This window comes from Vespula pensylvanica, chromosome 8 (genome assembly GCF_014466175.1).
Source record: "Vespula pensylvanica isolate Volc-1 chromosome 8, ASM1446617v1, whole genome shotgun sequence".
NCBI classification, from domain to species: Eukaryota; Metazoa; Arthropoda; class Insecta; order Hymenoptera; family Vespidae; genus Vespula; species Vespula pensylvanica.
The window spans coordinates 3590595-3605099 of record NC_057692.1 but is presented as its reverse complement, the minus strand read 5'-3'; the positions used below and the strand labels follow the sequence as shown (position 1 = coordinate 3605099).

The 14505-nt window shown below is 30.8% G+C and overlaps 3 protein-coding genes across 6 annotated transcripts; all 3 read left to right on the top strand.

Moving 5' to 3' along the window:
* The first annotated feature begins 85 nt into the window (after nucleotides 1–85).
* On the top strand, nucleotides 86–2442 carry LOC122631139 (riboflavin transporter 2-like). The gene is made up of 2 exons (XM_043816459.1): nucleotides 86–213; nucleotides 442–2442. Exon 2 carries the CDS (start codon nucleotides 521–523, stop codon nucleotides 1877–1879), a length of 1359 nt encoding a protein of 452 aa, XP_043672394.1. The 5' UTR covers nucleotides 86–213; nucleotides 442–520; the 3' UTR covers nucleotides 1880–2442.
* A 259-nt stretch (nucleotides 2443–2701) lies between these two features.
* On the top strand, nucleotides 2702–5488 carry LOC122630928 (F-box/WD repeat-containing protein 9-like). Its single transcript, XM_043815990.1, has 7 exons — nucleotides 2702–3073; nucleotides 3165–3324; nucleotides 3760–3902; nucleotides 3994–4223; nucleotides 4533–4782; nucleotides 4863–5138; nucleotides 5199–5488. The coding sequence occupies exons 1-7, from the start codon at nucleotides 2984–2986 to the stop codon at nucleotides 5274–5276; spliced, it is 1227 nt and encodes a 408-aa protein (XP_043671925.1). The 5' UTR covers nucleotides 2702–2983; the 3' UTR covers nucleotides 5277–5488.
* Nucleotides 5489–5749: 261 nt separating this feature from the next.
* LOC122630927 (transportin-1) lies at nucleotides 5750–13786 on the top strand. Of its 4 annotated transcripts, none has more exons than XM_043815988.1 (15): nucleotides 5794–6275; nucleotides 7347–7422; nucleotides 7513–7692; nucleotides 7775–8123; nucleotides 8250–8451; nucleotides 8519–8912; nucleotides 8991–9302; nucleotides 9403–9640; nucleotides 9717–10006; nucleotides 10085–10183; nucleotides 10335–10430; nucleotides 11408–11483; nucleotides 12746–12920; nucleotides 13005–13131; nucleotides 13505–13786. In XM_043815988.1, exons 1-14 carry the CDS (start codon nucleotides 6069–6071, stop codon nucleotides 13110–13112), a joined length of 2802 nt encoding a protein of 933 aa, XP_043671923.1. In that variant the 5' UTR covers nucleotides 5794–6068; the 3' UTR covers nucleotides 13113–13131; nucleotides 13505–13786. The 4 variants fall into 4 exon arrangements, with proteins under 4 accessions (XP_043671924.1, XP_043671923.1, XP_043671921.1 ...); XM_043815986.1 differs by having other exon boundaries at nucleotides 5796–6275; nucleotides 13502–13786; XM_043815987.1 differs by lacking the exon at nucleotides 13505–13786 and having other exon boundaries at nucleotides 5796–6275; nucleotides 13005–13216.
* Nucleotides 13787–14505: the final 719 nt, after the last annotated feature.

The window sequence follows — 14505 nt, the reverse complement described above, 5'->3', positions numbered from 1 at the left end:
TATTTAAAGATTCTCTACAGCATATCTTGAATAAAATTAATGTTGACTTAGGGATAACATTATCATATTCAAATTTTTGCTATGTGACTTGTATGTCTGTCAGATAAAACCGGTTTTATCTGATAAATCTAAATGATTAAGTTGATCAAACTATGGAAATGAACTCATTTAACCATTTTATTTGCTTGCATACGATCAATCAAGTGAAATTCAGTAAGTAATTATTCTATGAGATATTTTGAATACAATATAGTGACTTCTATATATTGCATTTATATAAATATTTTTTTATATACATTAAACACACAAATTAAGAAATCAAAGACGTCGCGGTAATATTTTAAAAAACAAATACATGCCCTTTTACATATGGAATTATTTTGCAATATTAACTATAGATTCTTTTTTCATTGATATATTATTTATAATTAATCTGTGCAGGCATTGTTAATCGCAAAGAAAGGATAACTTGCATCCAAATTGGTCCAAGATTTCTACATATTCGTAGAAATTCATCAAAATGACAACGATTAACCTCAAAGGATATTTAAAAAATAGATCCGGCATTATGCATTTACTCGTCGTTCTGTTTGGTATATCTGCTTGGATAGGTGTGAATGGAATTTTTGTTCAATTACCAATACTTGTTCATTATTCTCCTGAAGGTTCAGCTTTACCAACTTATATAGTAATAGTAATACAAATGGCAAATGTGGGACCAATTATATATATGCTTTTACAACAAATGCAATTTAAAATAAATGAATTTTTATTTATATTAGGAATTCTTACTATAGGAAATATTTCTATGGCACTTTTAATATTTTTTTATAACAAAACTGTTGTTATATCAAATTCAGAATATAGTTTAGCTTTATTTGTTTTAACATTTTTTACGGCACTTGTTGGATGTTTCAGTTCTGTTCTATTTATGCCTTATCTTCGTAATTTTAATGAAACATATATGATATCATATTTTATTGGAGAAGGATTGAGCGGTGTGTTACCAAGTTTAGTTGCATTGATTCAAAATATCGGAGGAAATAAAAACTATGTCACAAATAGTACCATTACATCAAAAGAAATAATCCCTGACTTGAGATTCACTCCATTATATTACTTTCTATTTATCTTTCTTGTTTTACTCCTATCTCTTATTGCATTCATTATATTACAATATTCTTCATTTAAAGATATCAAAAAGAATTATGAAGAGAATAAAAATAGCCAGGATAAAATACAAGTTACACATCATAATATTAATGATAAATCTATTTCTGCTTCCAATAATTTATGTTTAGAAAATGACCAGACAGATAAGCATTATTTATCAAACGACAAAAGAAAAAAAGCAAGATGTCTTAAAGCAGATTACAAAATGTCATTTTATAAAAAATTGTACTTACTTATTTTAATGAGTTTGCTTTGTTTCTTTGGTAATGGATTTTTACCAAGCATACAATCATATTCTTCTTTACCATATGGAAATATAACATATCAACTATCTGTTACTTTAGCACAATTTGCAAATCCAATTGCATGTTTTATAACATTTTGGATTATATCATCAAATTTAAATATTATTCATGCTTTATCCACAATAATATTTATACTTTGTAGTTATGTTACATATATAGCACTGATGTCTCCTTTTGTACCACTAAAAGAATCTAAAATGGGTGTAATAATTATATTGATATCATGGACTATTCTTATAGGATTCATTTCTTATGTAAAACTTGTTATTATATCAATATTTAGACAGATACAAAAAGAAAATATTCTTTTTTATGTTGGCATTATTATGCAGGCAGGTTCTGTAAGTGGAGCAATTATTTCATTTGCTTTAATCAATTTCACTAATTTTTTCCAAACATAAAGAAAAAGCACACGTTTTTGTTTTAATAATTAATACATACACACACACAGACATATATATATATATATATACACTCATGCTCTCCTATACAAAGTCTCAAATTATTTATCATTTTTATATTTTATGTCTAGACGTATCAAACAAATAAAGACAATAACAAAATTAAAGTAACTAAAATATACGATAAAAAAATATTGAACAATGATATTGTTAATGTATTAAAAGAAAGAAATCCGCGACGTGTATATAGTGACACAGTTTATATGCGCAGAGTTTAAATGTAATCGACAAATTCAAATAATTCAATATTTAGCGCGCTTAATTAACGTGTCATTCTGTATATCATCCAGGCAAACACATAAATATTTTATGCAACAGACATGAACGCATAAACGCGTAAACGCCATAAAATTAATGTCGTTTACATTAGATTTATTTAATCGTCGACGATTAGACATGTATGTGAAATGTTTAGGCTAATGTTTACAAGAATTAGAAGAATTTATATATCGTGTTATTAAGTTTAGAATATTGTTTATTTGAAATATAATTTTATGACAATATTATGGTTTTAATTATTTTTACTAATAAATTAGCTTACGCCTATGTGATTATTTTTTTTTCTTATTCTTTTATTTATTTATTTATTTATTTTTTTTTTTTTTTTTTTTTTTTTTTTTTTGAATAAATAAAATTTTATCGGAATAAAAAGAAATTCAATGATACCATCTAACCTTATACGTTTATTATTTTTTCATTAATCAATACTAAAATAATAAATATTAGAAGTAAAAGTTATGTTCGTTCCGTAATTTGAATTTTTTAATATTGTAAGTTGTCAGCCCTGCTTTAAGTTTCACAAACTCTAAAGAAAGCGTTATGCTATGATTGAATGAGTCATGCGCACCTATAGAAGGTGAAAAGGTGTATAGAGAACACAAGTAATAACAATACTACGAGTGTTAAAAAGATCTGCATACTTTTTTTTTGATGATCTCTTTTATTCGACAATACTTTGTATAAATATATATATATATAAAATATTGAATATGTTCGTATAAGATTTGTTTAAAATAACGATTGACTTAGACATTCCACGTTAAGATGTGCGATGAAGAGGCAAGCCTTGAACAGAACGAAGATGATCAATCTGACAAAGAACAATCCATTTCATTATTGCATCTTCCAATAGAGGTTTGACAAATATTACAATAAATATATCAGTGTGTGTGTATGTTTCGTTATTAACTTTTATTTATTCTTTTTTTTTTTGTTTGTTTTTTAGATATTTCTACACGTCTGCTCATTCCTAGATGCGGAAACATTGATGCACAATTTGAGTTTAGTTTGTAAACAGTTTTACCAAATACTGAACGATAATTCATTCTGGAAAATGAGAATTAGCCAAATATTTCCAAATACTGGTTATCCGATTTTGCCTCCTGGTTAGCTCAAATTGATAGCACCTTGTGCCTTGCACGACCAAAATCATTCTGTAAATAAATAAAACACCATCTATTACTCTATAAAATAAAAAAATTAACAATGTTAACTATTGCAGCTTTTAATATAATAAGATAAAAATCATTAAAAAAAAAAAATAATTTACGATATGCTTATATATAACCAATCCGTATTTATTAAAACTTTTATTAACTGGTTGCTTCTAATATTATTGTAAATCATGTTTCTTTTTTTTTCTGTAATTTTAATTAACCAACGACTTTGTAATTTTGCACATTGAACTATTCTTACAAGAATATTGCACTATAAATATTTTATGTTTATTCTCTATTCGATTCTGTTTACAGATTAATAATATGTGCCAAATCCTTAAAAATTTATAATACTGTTTGTCAAAGTGACATGTGTAATTTCAGCTGAGGACGATGAACTGTTTTGGAAGTTATCGTGTGTAGCGATTGAGAAACAAACTTCATTATGGAAAAACGAAAATTCAATGGAGAAGTTATCTCTTACCAATGTGCAATACAGTACTATAGATGGCCTGCTATTAATGCATGTTAGTAATAAATAAAATTACATTTTTTTGTATGCAATTATATAAATAATGTTATAAGTAATAAGTAATTATATAATTTCTTTATACAAAGGATGGAAAAATTTGTATATCCGGAGCAAGGGATCGATCTTTAGTGTGTTGGAGCCTTCCCATTGAGGAAAGTGATCATGTGCAACGTACTTGTATAGATTTTGCTCATAATGGATGGATATGGGATTTAACAGCAATAGATAATATGGTCTATAGCTGTAGTTGGGATCAAAATGTCAAAGCTTGGACCCTCACTCCTACTGGCCTTGTCCACTTCAAAACTTATAAGATGTATATGACAACCAAGCTGGTCATTTCTACTGCTCTCATAATGGAAAGGCTGAGCGAGGAAGGCATGAGATTCTTTTTCATAAAATAGTTACATGATAAAATATTCCAATATGGAATTATGGTATTATGGAAAATTTTTCTACAGGCTCTATATCATAAATTTCTTTAACTACAAAGTCCCAAAAGAAATAAAACATGTATTTAAAACATTGGGATGCTCTCGCTCGCTCTGCCAATCGAGATCGTGAAAACATATATTTTGTTTTTAATCTATTAAATATTTAAGCAAATATTTTTCATTTTTTGTAGGATCGTTACAGGTGCTCTGCTTTGCATAGCTTCATGCCCAGACTTAGCTCTCTTCGCTACAGGTTCATTCTGCAAAACAGTATTGGTATTTGATTCAAGGTCAGGATATAGTCCTATAGCAAGATATCAACCGCATCAGAGAGCTGTCATTCGACTCGCAATGAGTTCAAATTATATTTTATCTGCCAGTGAAGATAAAACAGTTTCAATATGGGATCAAAGAGCTGGAAAAATTATGAAAACAGTCACAGTAATATCTCTCTTCTTAATTCCTTTTATATCTTCGTTATAGCATTATCTTCTAGAGATGCATGCAGTGATCTGTTTTAGATCTCGAAAGAATCATTCCCTATGAGTATGTCTATGCAAAAAGATTTGGTATATGTTGGCGATAGCAACGCGAAATTACATGTGTTAGATTTAAAGAGAGAGTTCGAGCCTATAAAATGTTACGATACTGAACATAAAAAAGGAATAACCGGTGTTCACTTTACTCCTGGATGTGTGATTACAAGTTCCATGGACAAAACTGTGAGAATTTCAAGTCCAACTGATCCACCTCAAAATCTTACCACTCTAACTTGTGGCTATGGAGAGATAGCTAGTGTATGTATATAGAAGTGCTTATTTAAGCAAATAATATAATTTATTTTCATTGTTTTACAGATAGATTATTTGAACGATGTCCTTGCTGTATCTGGTACCGAAGGAATAGAAATTTGGAGACCTCGTGCAAGAACATGATGTTCATGAGTCTTACTATACATATTATTGCTAATAACATTTACATTTTGATATTCAATCTACACTCTTACAAGGAATTATATAAATCAAGTATATATTATGATTTAATAAAGGCTTTGCTCTATATAAGTTTGCTAGGCATAAGAACAAAATATTTTCTGTTATAATTCGAAATTCAGTAAATATTATTTTCATTTAATATTTAATTTGAATTTATTCGATATCAATTATTATTATTATTATTATTATTATCATTATTATCATTATTATTATTATTTGGAAAAACTGTAATTTCCAAGTATCGTTTTTCTGTAAACGTTCAATTGACCAATTTTCTTCATTGAAACGTTTCGTTTTACTTTACGATCGAAGTAAGCAAAAAAAAAAGAAAAAACAAAACAGGTAAAAATTTGTTTAAGAATACTTTCGAGTACATGGTAACGAGTAAATGGATAGAGAGATACAAAGGTAAAAAAATGAAAGAAAAATATTGATTTTGAAAATGAAAAAACGAAGGAACGGTGGATGTAGGGTCGATCGATAGGCGGCGCTGTCATCGCCGGAAGTAGCGGTCCGCTAACTGATCAAAGAGAGCGAATATGAAAACGTTCAATTGTCTATTCCAAGGAATCGGCGTACGTTCGAATATCGACGCTCGAAGATGTGGAACGATGATCTAATTAACGCGGAAGATTAATCGATGGTGGAACATTGGTCCACGAGGCGATCGAGCAGGTCCTCCTTCTCCACGCGCAATCGCCAATACGGGAAAAGCTACCGGCGCTACAAGCTATGCTCTCGTGGCATGGTGGTGGGGGTAACCGTAGGGAGCTTCCGTTTATCTGCGAGGTCAGAGAAGGCTGGCTGCATTCGGTGGTGCTGGTGAAAAACACGATGAAAATGGCGTGGCAACCGCAAGAAGAAGGACTACGACAAATCCTTACGCTTCTTAAGGAATCACAGAGCCCGGATACGGCAACACAGAGAGCTGTACAGCAAGTATCCTTTTTTTTCTTATCGTCATATTTTTTCGCCGAAGAAACGCCAAATTAGTTCGTTGAAGTTTCAAAAATACGGAACGGTTTGTGCCTTTTCCCGGTCGTAAGACAGTGGACGCCGATGGTGACGAAAGAGAAGCGACGGAGATTCGACGATTTTTATGGGATTGTCTTGTCGACGTTTTTCGATCGATTAGTATCGTATATCATCGGTACAACGAGATAATGGTATTATTGTGTGAAATTTTCACTCGGATCCTTCTCGTTTCTACTTTCCTCCCACCCCTCCCATTACGATCGCGAGTTCTTGGCTCTATTCCTTTGCCGTTGTATGTATGTATGTATGCGATCGGCGCGCTTTTGCGCAGCCTGTCATGGTCTACCTTTTTTTCTATCCGTAACCCGTTCGATTCAGAGACATTTCATCGAAATTAATCCAATTCCCTTTAATGATCCTATCAAAACAAAGACGTCATCTTTATTCTTGACTTTATTTTCGCCCATCGATCAGCTTAGAATTTGATGCCCCGAGCGCGTCGATCGTTTTGTTCATGTCTTTTCTCGAATAATGTTGTAACACGTGAGCTTCAACCGCCAAGAAATATGTTACACGAAATGTCTCTCTATACACGATATGAACGTAATTTCTTGTTATGCTTTTCGTAGATTCTTCGATCTCTTAAATAAATTATTTGTTTATTCTGTTAATTTATGTATACCCTTTCCTTTTTTTTTTTATGTGTCTCGATTCGTTGAAATGAAAACAAAGAATATATCTTCGAAGTATTCTCCAGAAATAACTTTCCTTTTATTTTGTTTCGACGAAGTCAATGTGTGATTTATTTTATATATTGTGATGATATAGTAATAATAGTTTATAAATAACGGTTCTTATACTTTATCGATATATATATTGTGTGTGTGTGTGTATGTGTGTGTATGAGATGTGTGTGTATGCATGTATGTATGTTGTGTTGTATGTATTATATACACGCATGCATACACATATATATAATTCTCGATTTGATAATGTCAAGAAAACAAAACTTGTTTTCCTTAATAACTGGCTTAGAAACTGGAAGAGTTAAACAAATTTCCAGATTTTAACAACTATCTAATTTTCATCTTAACCAAACTTACATCCGAAGGTAAGAAAGTTATCTCAATGTGATGGATTAAATTTATGATTAACCTAAAACATAAGAGGAAAAATAATTAATTACATTTTTTTTATTAAGATGAACCAACGAGATCTCTGAGTGGATTAATATTGAAAAATAATGTAAAGGCACATTTTCATAAATTTTTACCGGAAGTTACAAATTTTATAAAGCAAGAATGTTTATCTGCTATTGGAGATCCTTCGGCTTTAATTCGTGCTACTGTTGGTATTTTAATAACTACTGTTGCATCCAAAGGTGAGCGCATTGTTATTTACATTGTCAAATTTTATTTTGTAAGATTTTAGAATTATTTAAGGTAAATTATGTTAAAAAATAGGTGAATTAACAACTTGGCCAGAATTATTACCTGCTCTTTGTCAAATGTTGGATTCGCAAGATTATAATGTTTGTGAAGGAGCATTCGGTGCTCTTCAGAAGATTTGTGAAGACTCCGCAGAGATATTAGATTCTGATGCACTTAATCGGCCTTTGAATGTTTTGATTCCAAAATTCTTGCAATTTTTCAGACATACAAGTCCAAAAATTAGATCACACGCAATCGCTTGCGTTAATCAATTCATTATCACTCGTACGCAGGTGCTTATGATTCATATAGATAGTTTTCTGGAAAATCTCTTCCATTTAGCTACTGATGATGATCCCGATGTCAGAAAAAATGTGTGCAGGTACAAAATTAATTAGTATAACAACAATGAATTTTTATACATCTTTTTTTCTTTTTTTTTTTTTTTCTTTTTTTTTTTTGGAGAAAGAAATTTAGAAATTGCATTATCAATTTAATTCCTTTAAAGGGCTCTAGTGATGTTACTTGAAGTTCGAATGGATAGATTGATCCCAAATATGCATAACATAATAGAGTATATGCTAATGAGAACTCAAGATCAAGATGAGGGAGTTGCTTTAGAAGCTTGCGAATTTTGGCTCTCTTTAGCAGAACAACAAATTTGTAAAGAAGCTCTTGCGCCACATTTGACTCGATTAGTACCTATTTTGGTAAGTGAGTTTATTTGCAATAATATGAATGAATAAATATAAAAATAAATGTGCTTCTTTTTAACAGGTACGAGGCATGAAATACTCCGAAATTGATATAATACTTCTCAAAGGAGATGTAGAAGAAGATGAAATGATCCCAGACAGAGAAGAAGACATACGACCAAGGTTTCATAAATCAAAAACACACCATTCGCATCATGCCAACATGAATAAACATACGGATGAAAATGGTGGAGGAGATGATGAAGATTTAGATGCTGAAGATGGATCTGATGACGATTCAACGCTTAGTGATTGGAATTTACGAAAATGCTCGGCAGCCGCTTTAGATATGTTAGCAAATGTATTTAGAGAAGAACTGTTGCCAGTTTTAGTACCCATTTTAAAAGAAACTCTCTTTCATCAAGATTGGGAAATCAAAGAATCTGGTATATTGGCTCTTGGAGCTATTGCTGAAGGTACAATAACGTTATATTTATTTTATAAAAATACTTTTTTTTAGAGTATCAACGTAATATTTTCTTTTTTTTTTATAGGATGTATGAGCGGAATGATTCCACATTTATCAGAGCTAATACCTTATTTAATTAGCTGTCTCAGTGATAAAAAAGCTCTCGTACGTGCTATTACTTGCTGGACTTTAAGTCGTTATGCTCATTGGGTTTGTGCACAGCCACATGACACACACTTAAAACCTTTAATGACAGAGCTTCTCAAAAGGGTACTAGATGGTAACAAACGTGTACAAGAAGCAGCGTGTTCTGCATTTGCTACATTGGAAGAAGAAGCATGTACAGAATTAGTCCCTTATCTTGGATTTATTCTTGAGACACTTGTTTTTGCTTTTGGTAAGTACTAAAAATATAGTGATCTTGGATTTTAACAATAATTTTATTGTTGCTAGTAAATTAAATTGAACGTTTTTTCTTTTTTTTTTTTTTTTCTTAGGTAAATATCAACATAAAAATCTTTTAATTTTATACGACGCAATCGGTACGTTAGCCGATTCAGTGGGCCATCATCTAAATAAACCAGACTATATCAATCTTCTTATGCCACCCTTAATCAACAAATGGAATGTTTTAAAGGATGAAGATAAAGATCTTTTTCCATTATTGGAATGTCTTTCATCAGTTGCAACTGCATTACGATCTGGATTTTTACCATATTGTGAACCTGTGTACAGGTAAAAGTTGTATTGATAACAATAATATTTAATTATTAGATATATACTTATATACTTAAATTATTATCTTTTATAGGCGATGTGTATCGTTAGTAGAGCAAACATTAAATCAACATATAGCAAATACACAAAGTCCAGAACAGTTTGAAGCACCCGATAAAGATTTCATGATAGTAGCATTGGATCTTCTTAGTGGTTTAGCAGAAGGCTTGGATGGACACATGGAACGTTTAGTAATGAACAGTAACGTAATGCAATTATTGTATCAATGTATGCAAGATGGAATGCCAGAAGTTAGGCAAAGCAGCTTTGCTTTATTAGGAGACCTTACAAAAGCATGTTTTCAACATGTGCTACCTTGTATACGTAAGTATTATATAATTTGTATAATATTTTGAAGTAAAAATCAAACAAGGAACGTCAATAAATTGTTATTTTTTGCAGCCGATTTTATGCCAATACTTGGACAAAACTTAAATCCCGAATTTATATCAGTGTGTAATAATGCGACGTGGGCTATTGGAGAAATTTCTATAAAGCTTGGTAAATCTTTTATCTTTTATTATTATTATTATTATTTTTATTTTATTCCTTTTTTTTATTTTTCTTTCCCTTTTTTTTTCGAATTCTGTTATCTTCGATTACGCGAATTAATTATGATCATTTAAACGATATCGACTTTTTTTTTTTCTAGGACCTGACACAAGTGCATATATTCCATTAATATTAACTCAACTTATCGAAATAATCAACCGACCAAATACGCCAAAAACGCTGTTGGAAAATACCGGTAAGTTACCATTTAGTTCCTAATTATATTAGTATTTTGCTTAACAGCTTATATATGGGGCATACTCTTAATTATTGGAGAGTGTATCGTGAAGTTTTTTTTAGCAATGTTATCTTAATCTCTATTATTTTTTAAGGTATACTCCATGTACATACATAGGAAAATCAGTTAATATAATTACGTTTGAATTATTATACTTCAAGGTTTAAACATTTTGTATATACAAGAAGTATTCCAGATATTTAAAAACAAAAAAAAAAAAGAAAAAAAAACATCATGCTAGATGTAGCATTCGATGGATTTTAAATTTAGGTGCATATATTCTTTCTCTACAAATTATTTTCACAAAATGATAAACCACACAAATCAGCGATTTAGGGTGGTTGTATATAACCACGCTTGCACGTTTATCAGCAAATTAAATAACTAGTATTTGTCTATTATACCTAATTTAGTGGTGTGCGATTGCCTGCAGGCTTTGTATGGCTGTATTGCCATAGAAATATACAGTAATTCAGTATATATTATGCTTGCATTTAAGTCCCAAATATTTTTTCAACAGTTATTTAAATTGGCCTTTAAAATCATGATAAAAATTTGGTTCTGTATTCTTAGTTATTCTTATTTGTACTGACATTTCTTGGTAGAGGTCATATTCATATCGGTTTATAAAATCATGGGCTCGCACGCTGCTATCTAATTTTTATTATTGTTTCAGCAGCTACAATAGCACGGTATTGCCTATGTTCACTGTCGGTATTTCATATGTTCACCTGTGTTCCCACTGTCTCTATTGATTGTCGATATTAATTAATTATGATTAATTGACTGGTTAATTACAAGTTAATTAAAGTTAAACGACAACATATTCGCCTGAGTTGATCGTTGGTTCACTATCAGTTTGTCTTATTGTTTGTGTTTCCGGTCACTTCACTACACTTCACTTGTCTACTTACCGAAACGAAATGAAACTGTAGCCATAACGATCGGTCGCCTAGGTTATGTGTGTCCCCACGACGTCGCCCCCATGTTACAGCAGTTTGTCCGACAGTGGTGTGTAAATTTCTTTATTATTATATTCTATTAATTATTATATTATCTTCTATTTTGATTAGCACTTTATTATTATACATTATTCCCAAATCCTGAATACATTGCATATCAAATGCTGCAAAGAACTATTACGTAAGAATATTATAGGGGATTTATAAATGTTTATTAATATTATTATATTTTTATTTTTATCAAAACATCTACCTTCGCAGCAATGATACAAACACAAATGACTAGGAGAGAGTAACATATAATTTTGTGAATGAGCATACTTTAAGATTAGTGCCAACTTGCTCAATGGTTTCTGCAGCATTTTTATATTGAATTCATGATTATAATTTTTATTTGCTACCATGCAAGTATGTTGTATGCTCTTAAATATATATTCAAAAATATGGGGGTAGGTTTACATTTGTCACTTAAGTCGGTTAATCACTTAGCCTGTACTCCTGTCTTGCATCAGATAAATTAGGTAAATGTTTTTCAGTTTGAACACTTTTCTTTCAAGTAGGTAGCTTCAATTGAAGATATTTGTGCATGTAGATTATATTGCCACTTTGGTATCTGTCAAATATTTCTTGCAGTAGTTTCTTACTTAGGTATTATTATTCTCTTACAGCTACTGTTGCTAAAAAAATACATTTTTTTAGAATGCCAAAGAAGTGTGGGTAAATGTCAAATGTAAACCCAACCTTAAAGTCACAATTGTACAACAACGACGCCAGTCACTTTACAGTATTTCTTAATTCATTGAAAATTTTAAATAATAATGTCTATTACTTGTTGTTATATCATATAAAAATTAATCTATTTTTTTCATAGGACTGGCCTCGTGAAAGATCAACTACTTTGCCTCATCGAATGCTATTTATAAGAGATTGTTCACCTATGAAATGTTTGAATGAATATTACAATTAAATGTCTATTTTACAAATTCTATTGCAGCTATATAATTACATCTGTAAATGTTTTATATATATATATATATATATATATATATATATATATACACATACACACACCATATACATATATACCATATACAAAAAAAAGTACATTACTTGAAAGTAAAATTTTCAATATAAAAATGATGATAATTCAATATAAAGTGTGACAAAAATTATTATGTATCGTTTCAAAATTGAAAAAATTGTTACTCCAAAGATATTAATATATCTTTGAACAATGTACTTTTTTTAAAGGAAATCAAAAAAGCTATTGAACGAATTTGCTTAATCGTTATTTGTTAATATTATTATTAGGTGTACATCTTTGCGGACTATAAGAGATAACGAAGAAAAGGATTCTGCATTCAGAGGTATGTGCCAAATGGTCACAGTGAATCCAGGTGGTGTTGTCAATGACTTCATGTATTTTTGCGATGCTATTGCTTCGTGGGCTACACCAAGGGACGATTTAAAGGATATGTTTCAAAAAGTAAATATTACAAATACATTATATTATAGTAATCGATTCTTTCCATTGATTTATTCTAATAAATTTGTTTAATTCGATGTATAGATTTTACATGGATTTAAGAATCAAGTCGGTCCAGAAAATTGGAAACGGTTTTCAGATCAATTTCCGTTGCCGCTTAGCGAGCGGCTTCTCAATATGTACGGCGTTTGAGCAAACCCGCCTAAATGCGGTACGTATATTGTACATTTTAGTAAAAACAAAAATTTTACTCTACCAATATTATTTCTTATCAATAAAGAAATATTTTATCACGACTAACGTTTGATAAGCGGACGGTCTATATTATTAATATATCTGAAAAAGTTCGTGTGGCATTTTAGAATAATAAGAGAATTAAAAATATGTAGAAATTTTTATAAAAAGTTTTATTTATTAAAATAATTACCTTCACAATCTGCGGCCCTTTCCTAACAAAATACAAGTTTGTAAATTCCGCTTTTATAAAACGTTTTGTCTTTAATAGGGAATTATCGTAATCTCTTTCACAAAGCATGTATCTATTTATTCATGTAATTTCACGTTGTTGTTGTTTCTTTCAGAAGGCCGCTTTAAGGGGCAGGCCGAATGGGGTTGGGCGGGCTATAAAACCGTGGGTGGACAGGGTGGGTGGGTGAAACCACGGCCTCTTCTCATCAACATCGTTGTCGTTAGTGTGTGTCTTGGTCATCGAAGGAATATCAGGGGAAATAAAAAGTACGTCATTAACTGCACTATCGAGAATGCAGTGACATAAAGAGAAAAGCGACATAACGAATGAATAAGGAAATACGAACGACAAATAAATCAGTGGGCCGAAAAGAATAAGTGGGTGGGAGGGTGGGTGGGTAATATAGGGTGGGAGGGAGGAATTTGTGGTGGTCATCAGCCACTTTTAACGCGAATGTATCGTACGCAATGCCCGCAACGTACTGCATTCAGTGATACCTTATTGTAGCAACATGCTGTACATGCTGTACACTTCGTTTCTATTAGCGCTATAACACACTCAAGTGTTTAACTCTCGCGTATCGAAACGAGACAAGTGCTGGCAATCCAACTAGCCCAGCTATACTAATTCCAACTTCGATTAGTTGGCTAGTAAAAGCGTAGATCTCACGTTATAGAGCATGCTAAACTACTGTGATCGAAAATTTATATGTTAGGGAATTAATTTTTTTGAGAGAGGTGCATATCTGTATTCGATGAGTTTATAGAGCCTTAGACAAAGTAGAATACTTATTTGATAAAGCTACAAATAGAGTACGTTGTAGAAATTTCATAGTGTACAGAAGGTTTTCAAGAGTATGTATTTTTATACGTTAAAAGTCGATATATATGCAGAAAGTGCCATTCCGTTCGTTCTGAACCAAAATTTTTCTGCTTACTTTAATCCTCTCTTCGATAATTGTGATATTAGGTTATGTAACTACACTTTCTCATCATGTTAGAAGTATGTTGAAAAATACATATGTATATATACTTTATATATGTATGTAAATAATACTACATGATGTTTTTTAACCTACAGACCATTTTGTGATTTTTTTTGTTTTTTTTTTGGTTT

What these genes read in the sequence shown, in the direction of transcription:
- LOC122631139 (XM_043816459.1), top strand. Translation starts at nt 521, where the DNA reads ATGACAACGATTAACCTCAAAGGATATTTAAAAAATAGATCCGGCATT.
- LOC122630928 (XM_043815990.1), top strand. Translation starts at nt 2,984, where the DNA reads ATGTGCGATGAAGAGGCAAGCCTTGAACAGAACGAAGATGATCAATCT. An exon ending in TATTGCATCTTCCAATAGAG is followed by an intron (nt 3,074 to 3,164) that starts GTTTGACAAATA and finishes TTTGTTTTTTAG; the next exon opens with ATATTTCTACACGTCTGCTC. An exon ending in TTATCCGATTTTGCCTCCTG is followed by an intron (nt 3,325 to 3,759) that starts GTTAGCTCAAAT and finishes GTGTAATTTCAG; the next exon opens with CTGAGGACGATGAACTGTTT.
- LOC122630927 (XM_043815988.1), top strand. Translation starts at nt 6,069, where the DNA reads ATGCTCTCGTGGCATGGTGGTGGGGGTAACCGTAGGGAGCTTCCGTTT. An exon ending in TATTGTGAACCTGTGTACAG is followed by an intron (nt 9,641 to 9,716) that starts GTAAAAGTTGTA and finishes TATCTTTTATAG; the next exon opens with GCGATGTGTATCGTTAGTAG. An exon ending in TAAAGGATATGTTTCAAAAA is followed by an intron (nt 12,921 to 13,004) that starts GTAAATATTACA and finishes TTCGATGTATAG; the next exon opens with ATTTTACATGGATTTAAGAA.